The sequence below is a fragment of the Acipenser ruthenus genome, chromosome 13, assembly GCF_902713425.1.
Source record: "Acipenser ruthenus chromosome 13, fAciRut3.2 maternal haplotype, whole genome shotgun sequence".
Classification (NCBI taxonomy): Eukaryota; Metazoa; Chordata; class Actinopteri; order Acipenseriformes; family Acipenseridae; genus Acipenser; species Acipenser ruthenus.
The window spans coordinates 20,930,072-20,951,290 of NC_081201.1; the positions used below are offsets into that span (position 1 = coordinate 20,930,072).

General features: G+C 37.9%; 1 protein-coding gene across 1 annotated transcript in view; it reads left to right on the plus strand.

Annotated features, from left to right (window-relative positions):
- Nucleotides 1–21,219, plus strand: part of cacul1 (CDK2 associated cullin domain 1) — a 92,249-nt gene that overhangs the window by 61,379 nt on the left and 9,651 nt on the right. The window contains exons 6-7 of the mRNA XM_034030044.2: nucleotides 3,964–4,053; nucleotides 15,816–15,954. Of these exons, the coding sequence (XP_033885935.1) occupies nucleotides 3,964–4,053; nucleotides 15,816–15,954 (229 nt within the window). The remainder of the gene's footprint in view (nucleotides 1–3,963; nucleotides 4,054–15,815; nucleotides 15,955–21,219) is intronic.

Below are 21,219 nucleotides of genomic sequence, written 5' to 3' on the forward strand. Positions count from 1 at the left end.
TATTATTATTATTATTATTATTATTCTTATTATTATTTATTTCTTAGCAGACACCCTTATCCAGGGGGACTTACAGTCGTAAACAAAAATACATTTCAAGAATCACAGTACAAGTAATAATACAGTTAAGAGCACCTCTAGAACCTGTGTGCTGACAACTTCACTCTGATGGTAAGGGCCAGAGTTAGTTAGATTTTATATTGGGCAGGGCTGGCCCAAATCAGGCCTGGTTGTTAACCAAAGTACTCAAACAGCTGACCCTAATTAGCCCTTTAATTGGGTTGAGTTAACTAGGGGGGGGCAATAACTTTTTCAGACCTGAAGATTGCATGGTTGATTACCTTGCACACCAAACAAATGAAAGAAGCACCAAACTTCGGTGTCATGTTTTCTCTGACTCCCTCTATATACTACTACAACCCACAAAAAAATCTGACCAAATACAATGTGAAAAATGTGCAAAAATGCAGAAAATCAGACGGGGCAAATACTTTTTCATAGCATTGTACAGGAGGTATATGCACTTTTTTGCTGTAGATGAAAATATGCATTATGTAAAATGGTGGTGTTTTTTATTTATTTATTTATTTATTTATTTATTTATTTATTTATTAGGCCAAAGCATTCCTGAAAGGCAGTAGTATGGCATGCAAATTAGCCTTGTGCTTTAGTTCTACTGACAGGTCAGGTACAGTGAAACCTCCCCATTAAAACCGGGCTGAAGATGCCCATTTCCATTGAAGTCAATGGAGATAAATTGGACTGTCAATATAGGGCTTTAATTGCAGGCTTGCCTTTGTAGTGAGATGCCGTTATGCAAGATATCACTGTATCAGTTATGCAAGGTAGAGAGTAATAGTGGCGCATGCTGAAGTTTATTCTGCATAATTACAAATTAAAGAACAAATGGCTTCCAAAGTCTCTTTATTTGTCTGTTTTGTTTTTATTTTGCTTACAATTGCATGCTGTTTGCAGTCATTCTGCGTGGTTTAGGGTTATGTTGATCCAATAAGATTTTTCATTCTGATTCGCCTACTCAGACAATAATATACTTGGCCATAAATATTTCAAGTCTCTGTGGGTTTTAATTTTTTTAAAAAAAATTTAAATTTTTATTTAAACCTATAACTTTAACACATTTTTATATTACCTGAATGAGGATTAAAAAGTGTCTAAATATTAGCTTTTCGAATTGAAGCTTGTTGTCAAGGGTAAAGATCTGCATCCAAACAAGATGCTGCTGAATTGAGGCAATGTCCCTCTTCATTGAAATACTGCAAACAGAACTCCTGCTAAACTCTCTTGTAATTAAAACAAAGCTGTTCTACAGCCATGTTGTGAAAAGCCTGTCAAATTGCTGAATGCTGCCAGTGTGCGAGTAGCAGAACTGAAGAGGACTGTCACTCCATTAAGCTGCATCCACACTGGACGCGAGTGAATAATTTAGAAGTCACTGCAGTCAGATGGGAGTATCCACACCAGAAGAGAGTGACGTTGCTCTCGGAAAATTTTGCGTCGTGACTGGAATGAAACTGGCTAATCAGAAGCAAGGTTAACACCCTTGACACACATCAAACACATGCCTCAAAACACGTCATGCCTGAAAACAAGTCACGCCTCAAAACAGAAAAGTTAATTTATGAGGTGCAGCAGTAGCCATACTGATTGTAAATTGAATGACTACAAAGACATCCAGAAGTGGCTTGCAGGTGGTGCATTTAGCAGCACTGAGACATTTTCTTTCCGATTTATGCAAGTTACATAAAAATAGGTTTATTAATAAGCAATGAGCATACATGCAGTCTACATATTCAGCATTTAAATGAAAAATGAGCACTTTTGCTGGCTTTTAAAAATGACACAAAAAAGGTCCCGCATTCACACAACTTGAACATGTGACCTAATTTTAAGCTTTTTGGTTGGTTTGTTTGTTTTTATGATAAATAATGTTTTGTTCACTAAATTGTTCTGTGCCACAAATCAGTGACAAGAAGGTGGTCTTTACATGCGCATAAAGCGAAGTTTTGTGGAGAGTCACCAAACAAACAAAAATATTAGGTCCTACTATTCTATACGTTGTAAAACAAAGCCAGCAACACGTTTGTATTCTATGTGACACATCCCAAGATTACCAAGTCCATACATACATGAAGATTATGAGCTATATTTATAAAGCATTTTCTGACAAGTTCACCAGACTGTTTTAAAAGGAAAAACTAAATACAAGTAAATAATATATGGCAAGTGGTGACCTGCGCACAATAACATGGATTATAATAATAATAATAATAATAATAATAATAATAATAATAATGAAGATGGTGGTTATATAGTGCTTAACAATAACAACAACATCATCATAATAATAATAATAATAATAATTCTGTTGGATATATAGGGATGTTGATCTATAGATTTTACAAGTCCAATCTTTGTTTTACAACGGAGTTGCCGGAGGTCAGGGTGGTAACCAAACAAGACCTGTTTTGTAATGGGGCAGCCCATCTCTAGTATGTCCAATAGGAATGCACGGGCGGGGCCATGTATTTATTTCCAGTGTTTTGGATCATTTCCAAGTCGCGTCTGGTGTGGATTGACATTCGGTGACTTCGCTCGCATTGCTCTGTCCAGTGTGGATGCAGCTTTAGGGACATTACTACTTATCACACTTGCTAACACTGTTGTTTCATCAACCCTTAGAAAACATCCCCATAGTAAAATCAAAGCTTAGTTAAGCATTGTAAAGCCCAGAGAGGTATGATAAAGCATTTTAAATCACTATGACAGACCATGGTACACTGGTCAATGCATAGGGAAAGCATAGGAAAATGCTCACTTACAATGCAAATTTACTGTGGTGGACTTTTATAAGGGAAGTTTAAAAAACAAACAGCAGCCCTTTAAAGGAGTGCTAACCAGTGCTTTCAAATCCAGTTGCTTCCTGCTTATTAGCATTACCTTTATCACTTGTTCATTTTTTTTGTCATTAAATGCGTTGTATATCAGTTTGGTATATGGAGAAGTATAGAAAGTTTAACCTGCTCTTCCTCGTACCTTATTACTTCCTGTGTCACTCATTAATGTGGTGTACCAGATGGATGTTTGACCACAGTTTGACCACATGGGTACAGTTGCATACTGTAGTACCAGAAAATCTCCAGGAACAAAATACATAATGAAAGAGTAAGTACTTTCAAAGTGTCATTTTAATTGTTTCTGTGTTTCCCTTTCGGTTCAATGGTGTCTGCGGTTATGCTGAGTAATTCTGGGTTCTGTTGGTGCAATATTGAGTAAGTTATCGTGTTTTTCTAAAGCTGCTTTTACCTGGCTGTGAGCTTGGCTGGAGAATCTGGCGGTTGAACAACCATCCTCAATCCTTTGAAATTATCTGACAATTTAACTAATTTTGAGTGAGCTTCCCTGTAATGAATAAATCAAACTGTTTGCATCTCGTTAGCAGCAGCAGATAACTCAATATCCCTTCACAATGCAATTGTCAGCAGAGAAGATTGCACAGGTGTTGAAGTGGAGACTAATAATCTAGTTAGTCTCAATCTCAGATTGATGATGCAAAAAGCCCTTGAGAAACTACCTAGCATCAATGTTTTAATGGTCTTCATGAGAGAACCTATTGTACGAACCATGCTGAGCTTAAACTTCTTAAATACATTTCAAGGATTTAAGGAACAACATAAGCAATGGGTAAGAAATGGAAACCAAACAACATGAATCCTATGTGAATACTTCAGTTGTGCACACACTATTTGTTCTGCCATTTTAATTGTGGTGGGAATCGGTTGGTAAATGTCAGTGGTATTAACTGGAGTGTCATAATACAATATTAAGAGCTTGTCCCCATTGCCTCCCATTCACTTCCGGTATATCGGAGATTGTAAGCGGAGGGGGGCATTAACAGAGGTGATATTAAGTACGTTTGACTATTTTTTTGTTTTTGTTTTTCAGCTTTACTTATAGAAGCTCATTCCACACCTTTTCAAATAACACCATCGGTCATGGCAAATATTGTGAAAGGCCTTTACACACTGAGACCAGGTAAGTAAAACCTGCAATGTCTGCAACACTACGCTATAATATCACTTGTATTCATAGTTTATTTTGGATGTCACAAAGTTTCTCAGACTCTAATTGACACTTACAAGAAAATACAACAGGTAGACAAAGATCAGTGTTAATCTGGGTCTGTGGAACCTACTGATAAACCATTTGAGATGCAAACTTCATATTTTCAATGATCTGGAAACTCCTTGGGCAAGATCGAACAGCACCCCTTCCCTTTTGACCTGTGATATAAGGTGGCTGCTGCATTAGGGTCATATGAGTAACTTGGTTTCCAGATTATAAAGACCTAATGCTTTGACTTGTATTCTGTGATTCTTTCCGTCAAGTTCGGTCATGGGTGTCATAAATTCCAGGTTCATTATCATCATTTATGAAATGGCAAGAATAGTGTATCCAACCTGTGAAAATATGTCACCATATCGGCACGGCTTAGCACTGTCATAACCACTCTGCCTGATTCAGAGGAGCCGTTTTATAAGCACAATAAGGTATTTAAATAAGGTCCAAAGTCCTCAGCCCTCCATTGTTTAAGGTGTTGGCTTCGCCTCGAAACGACCCCATCACGATGCAGAAAATTCACTGTAACCGAAGCCGATCTGAAGAAGATCCGCTTTTGTATTTTTTAAATGTAAGTCAATCGGATAGTTTGATAATTTTATTTAAAAGCATTTATTAGGCCACGCATTAATGTTTTTATATGTATTTATTTTTATTTATCTGTTTATTTATTGCATTTATTTCCAAATAATGTAGTTTGACTCGATGCGGTCATTCGCAAGACAACACCAAGCCGAACACAAAAATATTTTGTGGTTCCAAAAATGGCAGTTAACATCGATGGGGTCGCTGGGCTTGAAACAATTCCAGGGGAAGTTGTGGTGGATTTACTCTGCTGAGAACACATGTTTTAAATTGAAAGGTTTCAAAGGTTGTTTTTTTTTTGTTTTTTTTTCCTTAACCATACTGAAAACATTATGTCTTTAACCCTTAAAAGGTCACATAGGCATTATGCATAAGTAAAAATGTTTTAATTGTATTTATTGGACATACAGATCACAAATGAACATATTTCACGTTTTTAACATATATTAATTTTTACAAAAGTTATTAATTGTATCCTCCAGTGCACATTGCCCTAAAACGCATCCCAGCTCAAATTCTTTAAATTTCATATATTTATAAAAAAGATTTTTTAAATAAGAAATCTAAAATAAACATTACATTTTGTTTGTTTGCTTTTAGACCTCCTACATAGCCTATTTAGCTTTAAAATAACACATTTCTGAAACAAACAAAGTCATACTAAGTCAAAATCCTGCTATTTTTTTTCTTCTTTAGATATGTCTGTTTTTGTTATTTACATCATCAACACTTTCAATTTGTAATGCAAAATGCATCAATATAATTTTACAATTTGATTGTAAGTAGAAGTTTCTGAAGTAGTTATGTGGCTTGGCACCAGTTACAATGCACAGCGGCACATGGCATTTTTCACACCAGACTGGTTTGCCTGCTGGTCTTTTACGTGCGGTGTGTCCCTGGATATACGTACAATTAATATAAACTAAATAAATAAGCATATTTTTTTATTGGCTTTAATATGACCCTGTCTACTGATTGCTTAAAAATAGAATCTGAAATGTATTGCACTTTTATCATGTGAAATAATATGTAAAACAATGTAAAATTACCACTCTGCTGTCCCCACATGGACTGGAAGCAGCCATGACATTTGTCAATCAGGCCTGATGAGTAGATAACTGAGAAGCAGATGCTAGAGGTTTTGCATGGATACTATAAACATGTTGGAACAGAACTTGAATGTGTCACATTTACTACACCCCACTGCTCTAAACGGCAGCAGAAGAGTCCAATTAGAAGGAAATATTTATTTTAAGAAGAGACGAAGCGTGTGTCCCTACAGTTTCTTCACAAGAGGCTAATCTATAGAGGACAAAATTGACACCAAGGAATTGCATTGTAGTTTAAAATTCACCGCTTTGAATAAAATAGCAGGGTTCCAGTTGTGCCCTATCTTTGTAAAGCACTGTTTGTGATTTCGACAATATTAAACAATGCTTATTCTCTGCTCTTCATGGAAGCTTTGCGGTCTGTTGTGATGTTTGTGTGGAATGTATTATAACCCCCCCCCCCCACCCCTGACTTTCTGTGCAGCAGCTTCATCACATTGAGTGTTAACACTGCAACAGAAGGGACACAATGTGTTTCTTTTGTGGTTTTAGGTGCTGAAAGAGCAAGGTTTGGAAATCCATTAAGCCAGGCCAGTTATGAGATTTATTTCTTCTCTGTGTCAGTGCTACAGTTTGCTTTTACAGAAAAGCCAGGGTCAATTCATATTATTTAATTTAGTACTGCTGTGCTAATTTAAAATGAAAAACTACACTAGTGTTCCTCAGGGCTTAATACCTCTGACAGAAGACAATCATAAGATGTAACCTACTAAAACACAGTATACCAATTTGACTACAACAAAATAAAATAAACACCACCTGGGATGTACTGTAATGTAACTCCTGCTGTTTATAAATTATAGAACATTACTAAAACTAAGAGAACGAGGAAACGGGCTGTCTCTCCAGTCAGCCCAGTCGGAATATCAGTCACATTCGATGAGCCGGTCGAGTGGAAGGCTTGGTCTTGGCTAATTTCATGTTGTTGTGGCTGCTGGGCTCAGCTGGACACATTCAGTCACATTTCAGGATGAATAAATCAGCTTTTTGAAAGAGGTAACATCTGCAACTCTGAACTGGGAGTTGTTGCTGGTATTGACAGATGTTTGCGTTTTAACTCTGAGAATCAAAAAACATCTATGAAAAATGACACAGCTTGTTTATCCATTTTTCTTTGCTAAGTAACTTTACAGAAAGACTTGAAAATGCTTGAAATTAAATTTCAGCAAAGGTATACATACTGTATCGGTATATTGGATTAGTTTACTGGGCTGAAATTGTCTTTCCTAGACTATGCAGGTGTGCAGTCTTGAAAGATCTCAATAAATACCTGATGTGTTCATTTATTTTATTATTATTATTTTTTTAATTTAGTGGGCCCAAATATTGCCTCCATCCCAGGTTCTCTCCCCAGTTAAGAATGTACAGTTATGTTCCCTAAACACAGTAGTCCCCACAACAGCTCAGTAGAACTGAAGGTCAGTGGGTGCCCTCTTTACACGCAGGAACTTGACAAGCTACCAGCCCCTGTAGGACAAAGTCCATCCTTGCAAGTGTCCACTTGAGCGCACCAAGCACCTTGATATATACATTTTTTGTGAGGAACAGCACCCTATTTTCTCCAACTGAACTCGCCCTCTAATAAAAAAGCCTCTACACTGAAACCTCCTAAAAACAATTCAAGCCACCCTCAAAATAATTTATCAGTTTAAGCCGTTTGCAGTGAAAGCTGTTCAATGCCACAGGCTACAAATTGGAGCAATAGGTAATATTTTGCCTAGATACCTATGTAATACAATTTACAAATTCATTATAAATTGCAGACCGCAAAAAGGCTAATTTTATATAACAGTCTTGCATTTCTCAGTGTAAAAGTTGGTATTATTGAACAAAAGAAGTTACCATTTAAAGTTTCAACTGTTTGTTATTAATGAACTAAAACAGAAGGGAATATAAAATCTGGAAAAAATGTTCAATATTATTTTTAAAAAATCAAGTTAGAACTGATGAAAACAGTAAGATTATTTTTGAGGATTCGCTAGTAAAAGCAGAGAGGGCAGAGCAAAATGCAAGAGAGTAATAATGTGCAACAAATTGCCATTAATGTGAACCTTAGGCCTGCCTGTGGGAGCAGAGTCGCTTGATCCAGGGTGGAACTGAAGACTTTTTTTTCTCTGTGCGTTAACGTTGTTTTCCTACACAGTCAAAAATCTCTCCCAATGCGCTGACTCGGGTTGCCATGGGCGACCATGCAAAGCGTAATACGGTTGGTCTTGCTTTGCAGGAGTGTTGTGTTGACGAGTTTAGAGTTCTTTGCTGGAAACAGAAATAAAGTACTTTTTTTGGTACAGGTTTTAATATATTTGTAATCATTTTTTAGACTTGCTTAAAAACCGTTTATTAGCTGAATACAGCTTGTTTACTTATCAGTAACCATGACTTGGTGTTATACCGTCGGCCTCTGAAATTTAGCGACACGCTTGGGCAGCTGTGGCAGCACACCGCTTGGGAACCTGTGCTCTAGCAGGAAAAAGTAAATACTAATTATTATGTGAAAAATTAAAGACGACACACAGACAGACGTTTGTAGGGCCGCTGCACTTGTGGGACATCATGCTTATTAAAAATATTTAGCAATTTTTTGAAGAGTGACAATTAATTGTTCAGGGATGCCAAGATATTTAGTAAACAAGGGGTCTGAGTGGTGAGTAAAATGGTAGACAACAAAAACAGCAAGGCTACTGAATCCTTTTTTTTGTAATGGGTGCTAGACTATACCCCCTGCTTCTCCATGACTTTCAGTAATAAACCAGGCTGACTTGCTGACTTCTAGTGCCCTGTTCAGAATCAACTTCAAACTGTAGAGCTTATTTGGCAGACTTGGGACAACTTCCAGAGATTTCTCCCAAATGATTTGTTTGTATAAGAGCGAGCTGTACTTGAACCTGTCTTTGATTGTGGCATTATCAAATATTTCAGCAAATAGTTGATGTCATAAAACAAGTACGGCTAAAAAAAGTACTTTTTCTATAGACTTTGATCTTATAAAACTATAGCCAGACAACTTACAGTAAGCAGACATGGAATCGTTGTGAGCTCAGTGCTAAATGGAAAGCATCGTTTTAACTTGCGCTAGCATATTGTAGCTATTTCAGTGCACGTAACTTGAGCCCTCGTGTTCGTAAACTTCTCTTGGATAGAGCTCTTGCTGTCAAACTATCAGAGCGCTTAAAAATAGTGCTGGGGGTTTGAGGTTTGCCACAATAAATTAATAAAAAAGGTGAATCATGAATATAATTCCCTCAGCACTGTCTGATTACATTTCCAGTACCTCTGCGGTTTCCTATATCACATTACCACTTGTATGCAGTACCCTTCTTTTAATCTTAAATAGGAAATTGCCATTCCTAAATAGTCAATTCTATGCAACAGCTTCACAGGACAGTCTTTGTCATTTGGAATGCTGGAGGATGTCATATTACTGATAGCTTTCATTTTAATTTACAGCATAGTTGGGGATATACATCTCTGACTTGAAAAGCAGGTAAAACTGATAGCAGTGGCCCCTGCAATCTGTGCTTATGTTGTTACATTGAGCTGAGTACTGATAAGGCTGGAGGATGGTCCATGTCTGCACTTGTATTGTGACTGGATCGGTCTCACTTAATACAGATTTTGTGAAGGTGATATCCTTGAACAGCTGTAGTTATGGTTGGAAATAATGGATTGCAGTATCTGCTACCATTGTAAAATACTTTTTAGTTTATTGCCAAAATATGAGCCAGCTGGGCACTAACCCCCTTGATCAGATCAATGCCGTGTACATTTCTCAAACGTCCTTCTGACTGCAATCGATCTGAAACAGGCCTTTCGCTTGCTGGCTGTTTCGATTACATGTCGTTACTTTATTGCTAAACTGCGGTGCAAGTCAGGCTTGACGCAAACAGTAGCTTGAGAAACCACAGCTCAGCAACTCAGGACATCACTGTTGTCTTGAATAGCTGTAATGTCTTTATGGGAGGTTCTTGATCAGCAATTCACCTCCTCCTGGTGTAGCTGATGATTCACTTTAATTGCCCATCCTAAGAGAACACCTTTATACTGTAGGATTTACAAATAATGAACTGCTTTCACATACATGCATGCTTTCTGCTGTGTTTAACCTCTTGACTGCCATGCGAATGGAACATGTGGGTCCCTGCAGCACCACTGTTTAAACCGCACTTTGCACATGGTTCTGTTCAAAGGGTCTGACAAACACACAACATCAAACTGTTATATAATCAAAGAGAAAACATTTCTCATGTACAAAAACAACCAAGTTACAATAAAGGGACCAGCCATGTCAAGATGTGATAATTATACAAAAGAAAAGGTCAGTCCTGTTGACGTAAAAACAAGACAGAACTGGGGAAACACTTCTTTTTCATAAGGAAGTTTACAAATGAGAGGAGGCATTCGGCCCATCTTGCTCGCTTGGTTGTTAGTGGCTTATTGATCCCAGAATCTCATCAAGCAGCTTCTTGAAGGATCCCAGGGTGTCAACAACATTACTGGGGAGTTGGTTCCAGACCCTCACAATTCTCTGTGTAAAAAAGTGCCTCCTATTTTCTATTCTGAATGCCCCTTTACCTAATCTCCATTTGTGACCCCTGGTCCTTGTTTTAGAATTTTGAATGCTTGAATCAGATCACCGCGTAGTCTTCTTTGTTCAAGACTGAATAGATTCAATTATTTTAGCCTATCTGCATACGACATGCCTTTAAACCCGGGATAATTCTGGTCTCTCTTCTTTGCACTCTTTCTAGCAGCAATATCCTTTTTGTAACGAGGTGACCAGAAAGAACAGTGGATTCACTCGTATGGGTTCCATACGTAACTAGTGACACTGCTCATCTTCAGCAAGCTCTTGAAGCTGCCCTTGTGACTGTCAGATCTTTGGAGTCAGACACTCATTTTAAACCGCTCTGTCTCATCATCAAGCTAACACATCAGCCTGACTCCATCTATTAAGCAGTACAAAGCACTCTCACTGATTCCCCTAGACAGTAATGGGGTCATTGAAGCAGCTAATGATTCCCACATTAAGTCTATTCACACCGTTCTGTCCATGTGAGGTGAGGAAGTAGTTTAGGTGTCATTATTATTATTATTATTATTTATTTCTTAGCAGACGCCCTTATCCAGGGCGACTTACAATTGTTACAAGATATCACATTATACATTATTTCGCATTATACAGATATCACGTTATTTTACATACAATTACCCATTTATACAGTTGGGTTTTTACTGGAGCAATCTAGGTAAAGTACCTTGCTCAAGGGTACAACAGCAGTGTCCCCCACTGGGGATTGAACCCACAACCCTCCGGTCAAGAGTCCAGAGCCCTAACCACTACTCAACACTGCTGCCACAGTATGATGGCAATGTGAGTTAATGCTTAGGGAATTGTATCCATTTTAATTATTGAACATAATAAATCCATCAACTTAAATGTACTTAAATGAGAACTTTATGCTTTTTATTTCTACAGGCTTATAGTAAGTCAGTTGTCTCACTTACAAATGTTTTTGATATTTTTTGAAGCATAATAAGAGGTGCTTTTCAGATTGACTCCCATTATATCCTGGTCTGGACATTTTTAATGTGATGGTAATACTAAATGCAGGGTGACAGAAGTAATATATAAAGTCTTAGTCAGAATATATTATAATGTTCTGAAATTACTTACATAACTTCAGAACACTCAACCCAAAGTATAAGGTAAAGCTAATAAGTGGACTTTAAAGTTTTTGTCTCTGAATACATTGAGAAATTTTTGTTTGAATGTTTGTCCACAGGACTAAAAGCTTAACATTCTGCTAATGAACTGTATCAGAGCTGTTCGATCGAGTGAAACATCAAATCGCTTTGTTACAAAAGGTAAATGCACCAGTAGTTTCTAATGGACAAGGCACATTTTTTCTTTTTTGCTTTCTACCAAAGGAAACAAAGCATCTATTTATAAATACCAAGTTATCCCAAGATATGTAGTGATCACACTGTCTGGGTGACGTAGAACTTGGATTTGAGCAGATAGATTCCTTATCCACATTGCCTAAATAATACGTGATCAACACACAGTGAAACCACACACTTATGATCGCTCGACTCCTGTCGTGAAACGTCCCAGCGTGTCCTGATGTGCATGGGAAGACTGGAGCTGTGGAGTTTGCTTTCCTGTTCTCATTCAAGTGGTGTTTAAGCAGTTGTTTCCTCCTAGTGGTAAATGTATTTGCAAATCACAAGAGCCTGTTTAACCCTCCTCCCACTTGTGGATCATTTTAATTAGCAGTTTTTAAAATATAAATAGACTGGTTAAACCGCGGTTGGAAGTTCAATTCGAAGCGACAGACAAGCAAACCAAGTGCGAGAAGGAGAGCGGGTTGGGAGAGGGGAAGAGGGAATGGGGTCGCCCCAGGTTCGGCTGCCGGAGCGAGGCTGAAGCGTCTCGTCTCCTGGAGAAAGCTGCAGCTCCTCTCACAGCAAAAAAGTAAATACATTAGGAAAGATAACACATAATAGGCCTAATATTTATTTAGTTATAAAGCAAATGCTGAATAAGATGTCTGTGTTATAAAGTGCCAGCGCAGCTTTACTTCAGTTCACATACTGTATCAAAAAGGAGAGACAGAAACAGAACTTAGACTGAGAAGTTGTTTACAGTTTGAAAAACACCAGTACTGTATTTACTGTAGAAATATTGCATGAATCACTAGTATAGTGAATTGGGGAACATGCTGTAGGAGTGTTATATCCGAAGCGCGTTTTACAACCGAGAGCCTTATAGCGAGGGAGCACTATGCAGTTGTAGTCAAAAGTTTACATACCCCAATGGAAATTTATAATTTCTAGAAATTTCTCAAAGAATTTTAGGAAAAATCTTTTGTAGTAAAGTTTTGCTTTTGTGGATGAGGAAAAAAGGTACAAGAAATAGACGTCTACAATTATTTATTACAGCAACTTTTTTCAAAACTCCAAAAATGCTAATTCAAAAGTATTCATACCCTTTGATTATATGATAGTATTGTCTGCAAAGTGCTAGAAATTTCAATATGATAATGCAGAACCTAATTCTAGAAAAGTCTAGAAAATGCTGGATTGTGGGTGAACATTCTTAGAGAGTATAAAAGGGTTAGGCATAGGATGATTGCTGTCATTACCAATAAGTCAATATGGGGAAAAAGTAAAGAGCTCTCTGAAGACCTTAGGCAGAAAATGATTTATTGTCATAAAGCTTGTGAAGGATACAAGAAGATTTCCAAGCATTTGAGTATCCCAATTTCAACTATTGTTTCTATTATCAAGAAGTACAAGACTCATGGTACTGTCACAATGCTCCCACGGTCTGGAAGAAAGAAGGTTCTTTCACCAAGAACAAGAAGACGACTTGTGAGGAAGGTTAATAACAATCCGAGATTGACTGCCAAAGATATTCAAAGGGAATTGGCTGCAAGTGGGACTGGGGTTTCCATTTCAACCATAGGTCGAGTATTGCATGGGGAAGGTCTCAATGGTCGCAGGCCAAGGAAAAAGCCACTCTTAGGAAAATGTCACAAGGACAATTGTTTAAAGTTTGCAAAACAGCATTTGAATGATGGATATGAGTTCTAGTCAAAGGTTTTGTGGAGTGATGAAACAAAAATCAAGCTATTTGGTCACGCTGATAGTTGTTACGTTTGGAGAAAGTCTGGTGAAGTGTACAAAGAAAAGAACACCATACCTACTGTCAAGCATGGAGGTGCTAATATCCTTCTATGGGGCTGTTTTTCCTCTAATGGCACAGGAAATTTAGTTCCAATACATGGTAAGATGGATTATATAGCATACCAAAAGAGATTGGCCAATCATTTGAAACCCTCCGCTAGAAAACTTGGTTTAAAGCACATCAAAACATATCAATACATTGATATGTTAAAGTGTAAATGTCTCATTTACACTTTAACATATCAATGTATCTACAGTAGTGAATCTGGTCTCTCACGATTATAGTAAGTCCTGTTGGTCTGACAGATTCCAGGCATTACATTAGATTGATAAAAAGCAGTTCAAGCCATTTCAGAATTGTTTTATTAGTCACAGCTAAGCTCAGATCTGACTAATTCAGATCACAGTACAGTAGTCTTATCTTAACTAATTGGGCTGTATCCATTGTTTTTAATAGTCTCATTTAATGCCTTAACTCTGTCAAAACTGACATCTGATGGCTGTAAGACTAAAGCCTGATTCTCACAAGACTAAACATCCCCACATGCACAGACCTAAAGCAGATGAAGCGGCACACTTTTATGAGGTTTTTCTGAAATCACTGAATCATGTTGTTCCCTTATTTGAAAGTAGTGTTAAAATGTGCTCCAGATGGTTATTCTTCCGTGGAAAAAGCAGTGAGCTGCTACCTCATTAACATGTTGCCATGCAGTCGGTTCACTCAAATAAAAACACAAGAGGTCAAAGTTCACAATAAGCTCAGTGTTTTTCAAATGGATTTTCTTTATCAGCTGTTTGGTGTTTTAGAAATGGGACACTGTATACAGCATTGACATCCTTGTCACTATCTTTTATTCCCCTAATATTATAATCATGCCCATAGAGGAGTTAATTGTGGATTTGTTTTAATTGGATTGGGTCTCCCTCATCCCCAGCCCCCCCCCCCCACATTGATTATTATTTAGTGCCCAGTATTGGTTGTTTGTGATGGTAATTTGTAACTGTCAATCCGCTGCAGTTGTTTTTCTTTACCTTTTCTCTGCCACAGTAAATCAATGCTGGTTTGCTACGGTGTAAATTCCAACACAGTTTAAGCTTTTCACCGCTATGAAAATAGAACATTTGAGTTCCTATGCAAGACACTGTGCAGTTTGTGTTCTGCGCAATAACGAGAATACAGGTGGAATGTAATGGCATTATGGGGCAAATGGGAGGCCATGACCGTACCGCCTTATAACCTGTTCCACTGTACAAGGCCTTATAACAAGAAAACAATGCATTAATAACAAAGATTCGGGTGGAAAATCAGAAATCTGTAGGAACTGGGTGTGTTGTCAGTTTCAGAAACAGCACTGTCAAATCCTAATCACTTGCACATAGGTATCTTTTCCCATGTTGGTCTTAGAGGAAGGTCCTTTGTTATTGTTATACAAGATTTCATCTCGTGCTGTTCAGGTGAGATTACCAAAATGTGAAATTGAGCGGTTCTGTCTGCTGAAACTGTGCAAAATAATGTATTGTAATAAGGCACCTACACAGACTGTATTAACTTATTATAAAACACAAAAAAGGAAGAACTGTTATTTACCTATTATTAACACTAGAACCGCCAGGTTTATGCTACGACCTAGAACCGCCAGCAGTAGTCATTTTGACGGGTACATTTTAAACAGCTTCGATATGAAAATGAAACACAAACTATCAGATACAACTCAAAAGTTTTATTTATGAACATCATATCTAACATTTGCATAGCAGACACACAAATGAAAAAATAAACATAAAAGGCTTTATTTTCAAAATTAGGGCATATAACGCGTGATGTAAAAAAATGAAAAACTATAATAAAACATTTCAAAAGAAGATATTGTGTAAACAGATGTAAACTGCTATATGTACATACAAAAGTGTAAAAATGAAGTAATTTACAAAAATAAGCTTTTTTCACATTAGCCTACAGCATAGCACAACTTCAAAAAATGAAAAAAACTATAATAAAATAAACATTTCAAAATAAAATATTGTGTAACCAGCTGTAAACTGGTTATATGTAGGCATACGTACACAGTTGTAAAATCTGAATAATTATTTATAAAAAATAACTCAGTTCCTATTGTGTAACCGGAATGCGCATTCAGGGAAACATACTTCAAAGTAGCCTCCCATATTCGCACAATCCACACAGATGTAACGCTTATCATCTTGTCGTGTGCATTTACCACATACTGCTCTTTCACTCTGGGCACAGATATCAGAAGTTTTTGCTGTAACCGATCAATTTATTTTCTTTTACAGAGTGGGTACAGCTGGCGCCGACCCTATTTTCCAATTTTATACCCAACATCCTTCCACCAGCACTGGAGTCAGAGCTGTCGGTGTACGCAGCGCAGGACCAGAAACTTCAAAGGGAACTAATGCAGAACGGTTTTACCAGGTAACCACATGCAGTTAGATTGACTTCAGTGTGCTTGTGCAGTCTGAGTGTGTGAGAGAGTATGCGAGTATGTGTGAGGGAGAGTATGTGATTTTGTGAGAGAGAGTGTGAGTTTGTGAGTGTGTGTGAGAGAGTGTTTGCGTGAGAGTGAGTGTATGTGAGTGTGAGAGAGTATGTGCGTTTGTGAGAGTGTGAGTATGTGAGTTTGAGAGAGAGTATGTGAGTTTGAGAGTATGTGAGTGTGAGTTTGTGTGAGAGAGAATGCGTGAGTTTGTGAGTGTGTGAGAGAGTGTGAGTTTGTAAGAGTATGTGTGAGAGAGTGTGAGTGTGTGAGAGAGAAAGTATGTGAGTGTGTGAGTGTGTGAGAGTATGTGAGTTTGTGAGTGAGAGAGTGTGAGTTTGTGAGAGTGTGAGTGTGTGAGAGAGTGTGAGAGTGTGATTTTGTGAGTGAGTTTATGAGAGTATGTGTGAGTGTGAGAGAGTATGTGAGTTTGTGAGTGAGTTTGTGAGTGTGAGTGTGTGAGATAGAGAGTGAGTTTGTGAGAGAGTATGTGTGAGAGTGTGAGAGAGTATGTGAGTTTGCGAGAGTAAGAGAGTGAGTGTGTGAGTTTGTGTGAGAAAGAATGCGTGAGTTTGTGTGAGAGAGTATGAGTTTGCGAGAGTAAGAGAGTATGTGAGTGTGTGTTTGTGTGAGAGAGAATGCGTGAGTTTGTGTGAGAGAGTATGTGAGTTTGCGAGAGTAAGAGTATGCGAGTGTGTTTGTGTGAGAGAGAATGCGTGAGTTTGTGTGAGAGAGTATGTGAGTTTGCGAGAGTAAGAGAGTATGTGAGTGTGTGTTTGTGTGAGAGAGAATGCGTGAGTTTGTGAGAGTGTGTGAGAGAGTGAGTGTGAATTTGTGAGAGAGTGTGTGAGAGAGTGTGAGTTTGTGAGAGAGAGAGTGTGTGAGTTTGTGAGAGAGTGTGTGTGAGAGAGAGAGTATGTGAGTTGTGAGAGAGTTTGCACTGGTATTCACAGGGTTCACGGTCACAGGTGTAAGAGGTTTGATTTCTCCTTAAAAATAATTAATCTTCTTCAGGAAAAGTTAATCAAAAATAGTTTATTCAGGAATCAAAATGCAGACAGGAACAAAGCAAATCAAATGTGATACATCAGTGATCTCACACACAGGCCTCAGCTTATGGTGTTCTCAGCTGGCATCAGTGTAGGTGTTATTTACTTCTGAGCCAAGCTGAGCTTTCATGGTATCAGAAATGTTGTTTTTTTCTGAGCCGGCATGGCACAGAGATGTTAGTTTCTGAGCCACCATCAGTGTAGATGTTAGTTTCTGAGCTGAGCTGACCTGACCTGACCAAAGAAATTGCTTTGTACAGCACAGATATACAGCTAGCTTACATAATTTCCTTGACCAAATTTGGTCTTATTTCCCTAGCATGGTGCATGGTGTGAGACAAAGCACACTGGTGTTTCTTCTTCACTTTACCAATGTCAGCAGAAACCCAGATAGCAAGAAGTTACATTTAAGGACAATGCTATGAGTTTTGCTCAATTCTCACAGGCAGCAATGCGCTATACCCACGCATCACAATGTCGAACAAGACTGGTGATTGCAAATGGCTGATGTGCACCAGCTATGTACAGCTTACTTTTAAGAGTTTATTAACCCTGCGTTGATTCAGAGCTTACATTAAACACAAGAAAACCACACAATGTTTACAGACAGTGTCAGTGATTTCTTTACCATTTAAATGGGAAGCACAAGTAACAGTAGTATAATGAAAAAGGAATAAAGGCTGATGAAACGATAAGAGCTTGTGCCATTTAACTGGAACAATGTGTACCCTGCCCCACACACGGTGCGTGGTTATCAGAAAAAGCCTACATGTTCCAACAGTGTGTTATGCGTTCTGTGACACTTACCTAAAGTTATAGCATGTCACTTTTAACAAAAGTAAATGGTTTGTACATAGGCTCAAAACAGCTTATTAAGCAGAAACAATTTAAGCGAAAACAAAAGTGTTCTCTGTCCCGAGGTCACAGCTGCACCCTGAGTTATGAAAAGCCAGTCACTCCCTACAAGGCCAGAACAATACATAGGCAAAAATCCTTACACAGGGATTTCTCAATGCTGAGACCGTGGTCATGTTGATGATAAACATTTTTGCAAATTCTTTCACCTGTGTGTTTTTTACTATGCTTTTACCTATACTGTGCATTCTCCCTGGATCATGATGGCTCCCATGATTGTAAACCATGTGAAACGTAATGAGTTGGAATATGTTGGGGTTTTTTTTTTGTAATAAAGCCTCTTCTTTTAAGGGTATATTGAGTAATACATGTATCTTGCGTATAAAATCTAAAAAATGTTCATAACTTTAGCTGCCACACCTGAAGAGTACATTCTGTATGTGTACCCTGGATTCTAAGCACTTTGTACAGGGTTACAATATAAATCCACAAAGGGAATTGCTGTCCCTGTGCTGTATTGCGGGATATTCTCTACCCTGTTGCTCTTTGAGAAACAGTGTTCTGTTTATTTCCCTGCACGGCTTTGTTTCAGTGTGACTCATGCACACAGCAATGCGAGGCCTGTCTCATGCTGCACACTCCTCTTGGCTATTTTTTCTTTTCTCTAAATACCTAGAAGGGGAAATATTTAAAAGATGTACCATATCATACTGACATCCCAGTATTTTAAATGTAGCCTGCTTTATACAACAAACGTTTGAGATAGCTTGGTATTGAAAACGTTTTCATATCCAGTGGTCCTGAGTATCTTTCTTACTGGATCATAGTTGAGCCTGTCTTGCATTCATTCAAATACAACGACAGAACGACCAGGCAAATCACATTGTTCCAAATTACGCTGCGTTGCTAAGCAGATGAGGAGCTTGATCTGAGGAAAGTAATTCTCAGAAATCCGTTGTTTAATTTAGGTTTGAACATATTATCTTGTGCGGAATTATTCCTGCTATATAAACAGAATACACCATGACCCTTCATAACATCCTGTGGTTATTTCACTCATCAGGATAGACGTTAACAACCTCCAGTATTTACCCCTTCAGTTATCCTCATTCGGAGAAGAACTATAGTACTCTAGGAACATTCATAGTGTAGCATCTATTTTTCAATTCATAATGAATACTTTTTATAATGGTGGATTAAAAAAAAAAGCATCTCCCTTCTAAAATACTGATATAATAAAACAAATCCACAGTGTGTACGTACGTTCCACAAAGATTACCTTGTTCTTTTCGTTATATATTACAATCGGCAATCAAAAGTCTAAAGATCATTAGAATGATACAGAATTCAATTTTGAGTGATTTGGGATTATCTAGAAGTAGTATTTCATGTTTGTAAAACAGTGTTTTGTTTTTTTTTTTAAATGTAGCTACCCAATAGCAGAATACAGAGGTTATGTAAATATTATAGTTAATAGTTTATGTTGTACATATCAGTGTTTATGACTTTGTATGGCTGTGTGTGAGCTTCCCCCGAGACACAGATCAATCTGATCTGCAGGCATTGTTCCTCATATGCCACAAAGAAAACTCATTGAGAGAGACTTCTAGTGGGAAAGTGTTGAGAGAAATATCAGTGAATAACTTACGTATTCACTGCACGAGTGAATATTTATTTTTATCATTTTGGAATCTTTCTTCGTGTTATTCAAATCCAACAACAGTAAAGTACGGTTAGTCCTTTCTTTCTTTTTTTCTTTCTTTTCTTTCTTCTTTGTCTTTCTTCCCCTTATACATTGTACTTGATGTATCAAAAGAAAATTCCATTGAGATTCATGGAGTGCTGTGTTTATTTCACTCACGAGGATGGCCATAAACAACCCACTCACCTTCTTCTCCAGGGGCTTAACAGTGAACTGGTTCTTATTGTTTGTACTTCCACAAACATACGAGAGCAAACGATGGGAGTTCTATTGCTGTAGCTCAGGTGCATCAGGTCACAGACTCAGGTAATACTGCTGACCATGCTTGGCATTGGTGTCTGAGGGAGGAAAGATACCATCTCCTGAGGACATTAAATAAGAAAAACAGTCGCGTTGACCTTTTATGTGCAGTGCAGGCCTATTATAATTATTATTATTATTTATTTCTTAGCAGACACTCTTATCCAGGGCGACTTACAATTGTTACAAGATATCACATTATTTTTACATAAAATTACCCATTTATTCAGTTGGGTTTTTACTGGAGCAATCTAGGTAAAGTACCTTGCTCAAGGGTACAGCAGTAGTGTCCCCCCACCTGGGATTGAACCCACGACCCTCCGGTCAAGAGTCCAGAGCCCTAACCACTACTCCACATTGCTGCCCACAGGCCTACCTTCAGCGTCTGTAGATTGGGACGGTTTCACAACAACGTTAACTGAATGTCTTCAATAAATAACTTATTTGATTTGGACATCAGCATTAACCTCACTAACTAACTTACTTAGTTTAAATATAGACCTTGTTTTCTTAGTAAACACAGCACTTCACAATTAACATCCTGGTCCCGGCACTGTCTGTGGGTGTAGGCATAGTGCAGCGCTAATATGAACAACATGTCACAACGAAGAGAGTAGAACAACATGCTGACTTATAGATAGACAGCTTCATTATCAAGATCATTGGGTGAGCTCATAGATGGAGAGCTTCATTATCAAGATCATTGGGTGAGCTCATAGATGGAGAGCTTCATTATCAAGATCATTGGGTGAGCTCATAGATGGAGAGCTTCATTATCAAAATCATTGGGTGAGCTCATAGATGGAGAGCTTCATTATCAAGATCATTGGGTGAGCTCATAGATGGAGAGCTTCATTATCAAGATCATTGGGTGAGCTCGTCTTTGACTGTTTTTTATGAATCTATTCCTAGGAATTTAAAGAAGCTCCCATAATAACCTTAAAGAGTAAGTGTTAGTTTTGCTGGCAATACACTGCTGTGCATTAGATGGTGCTAGTGCTAATATAAAGACACGTTGGCTGATGTAGCCTACATTACTGTACATGTTTCTGTGACAGGCAGCTAGAACCAGAGAGCAGTTCTGGAAATGCCATTACCTTAAGAATGATTGCAAACATCATCAAAGTTAAATTAATACAATGTTATGTTATGCTTCTTACTCTTTAAAGTTGTTGTAGCTAGCCAAACAATTCCTGTTTGCATTTCTATTAGCTACTTTACATAGGACTCAACTGTGGTTTTGAGTATAGACATGTTATAGCAAACATGTATTTCCAGTTCTCAGTTTCCTTGCCTTA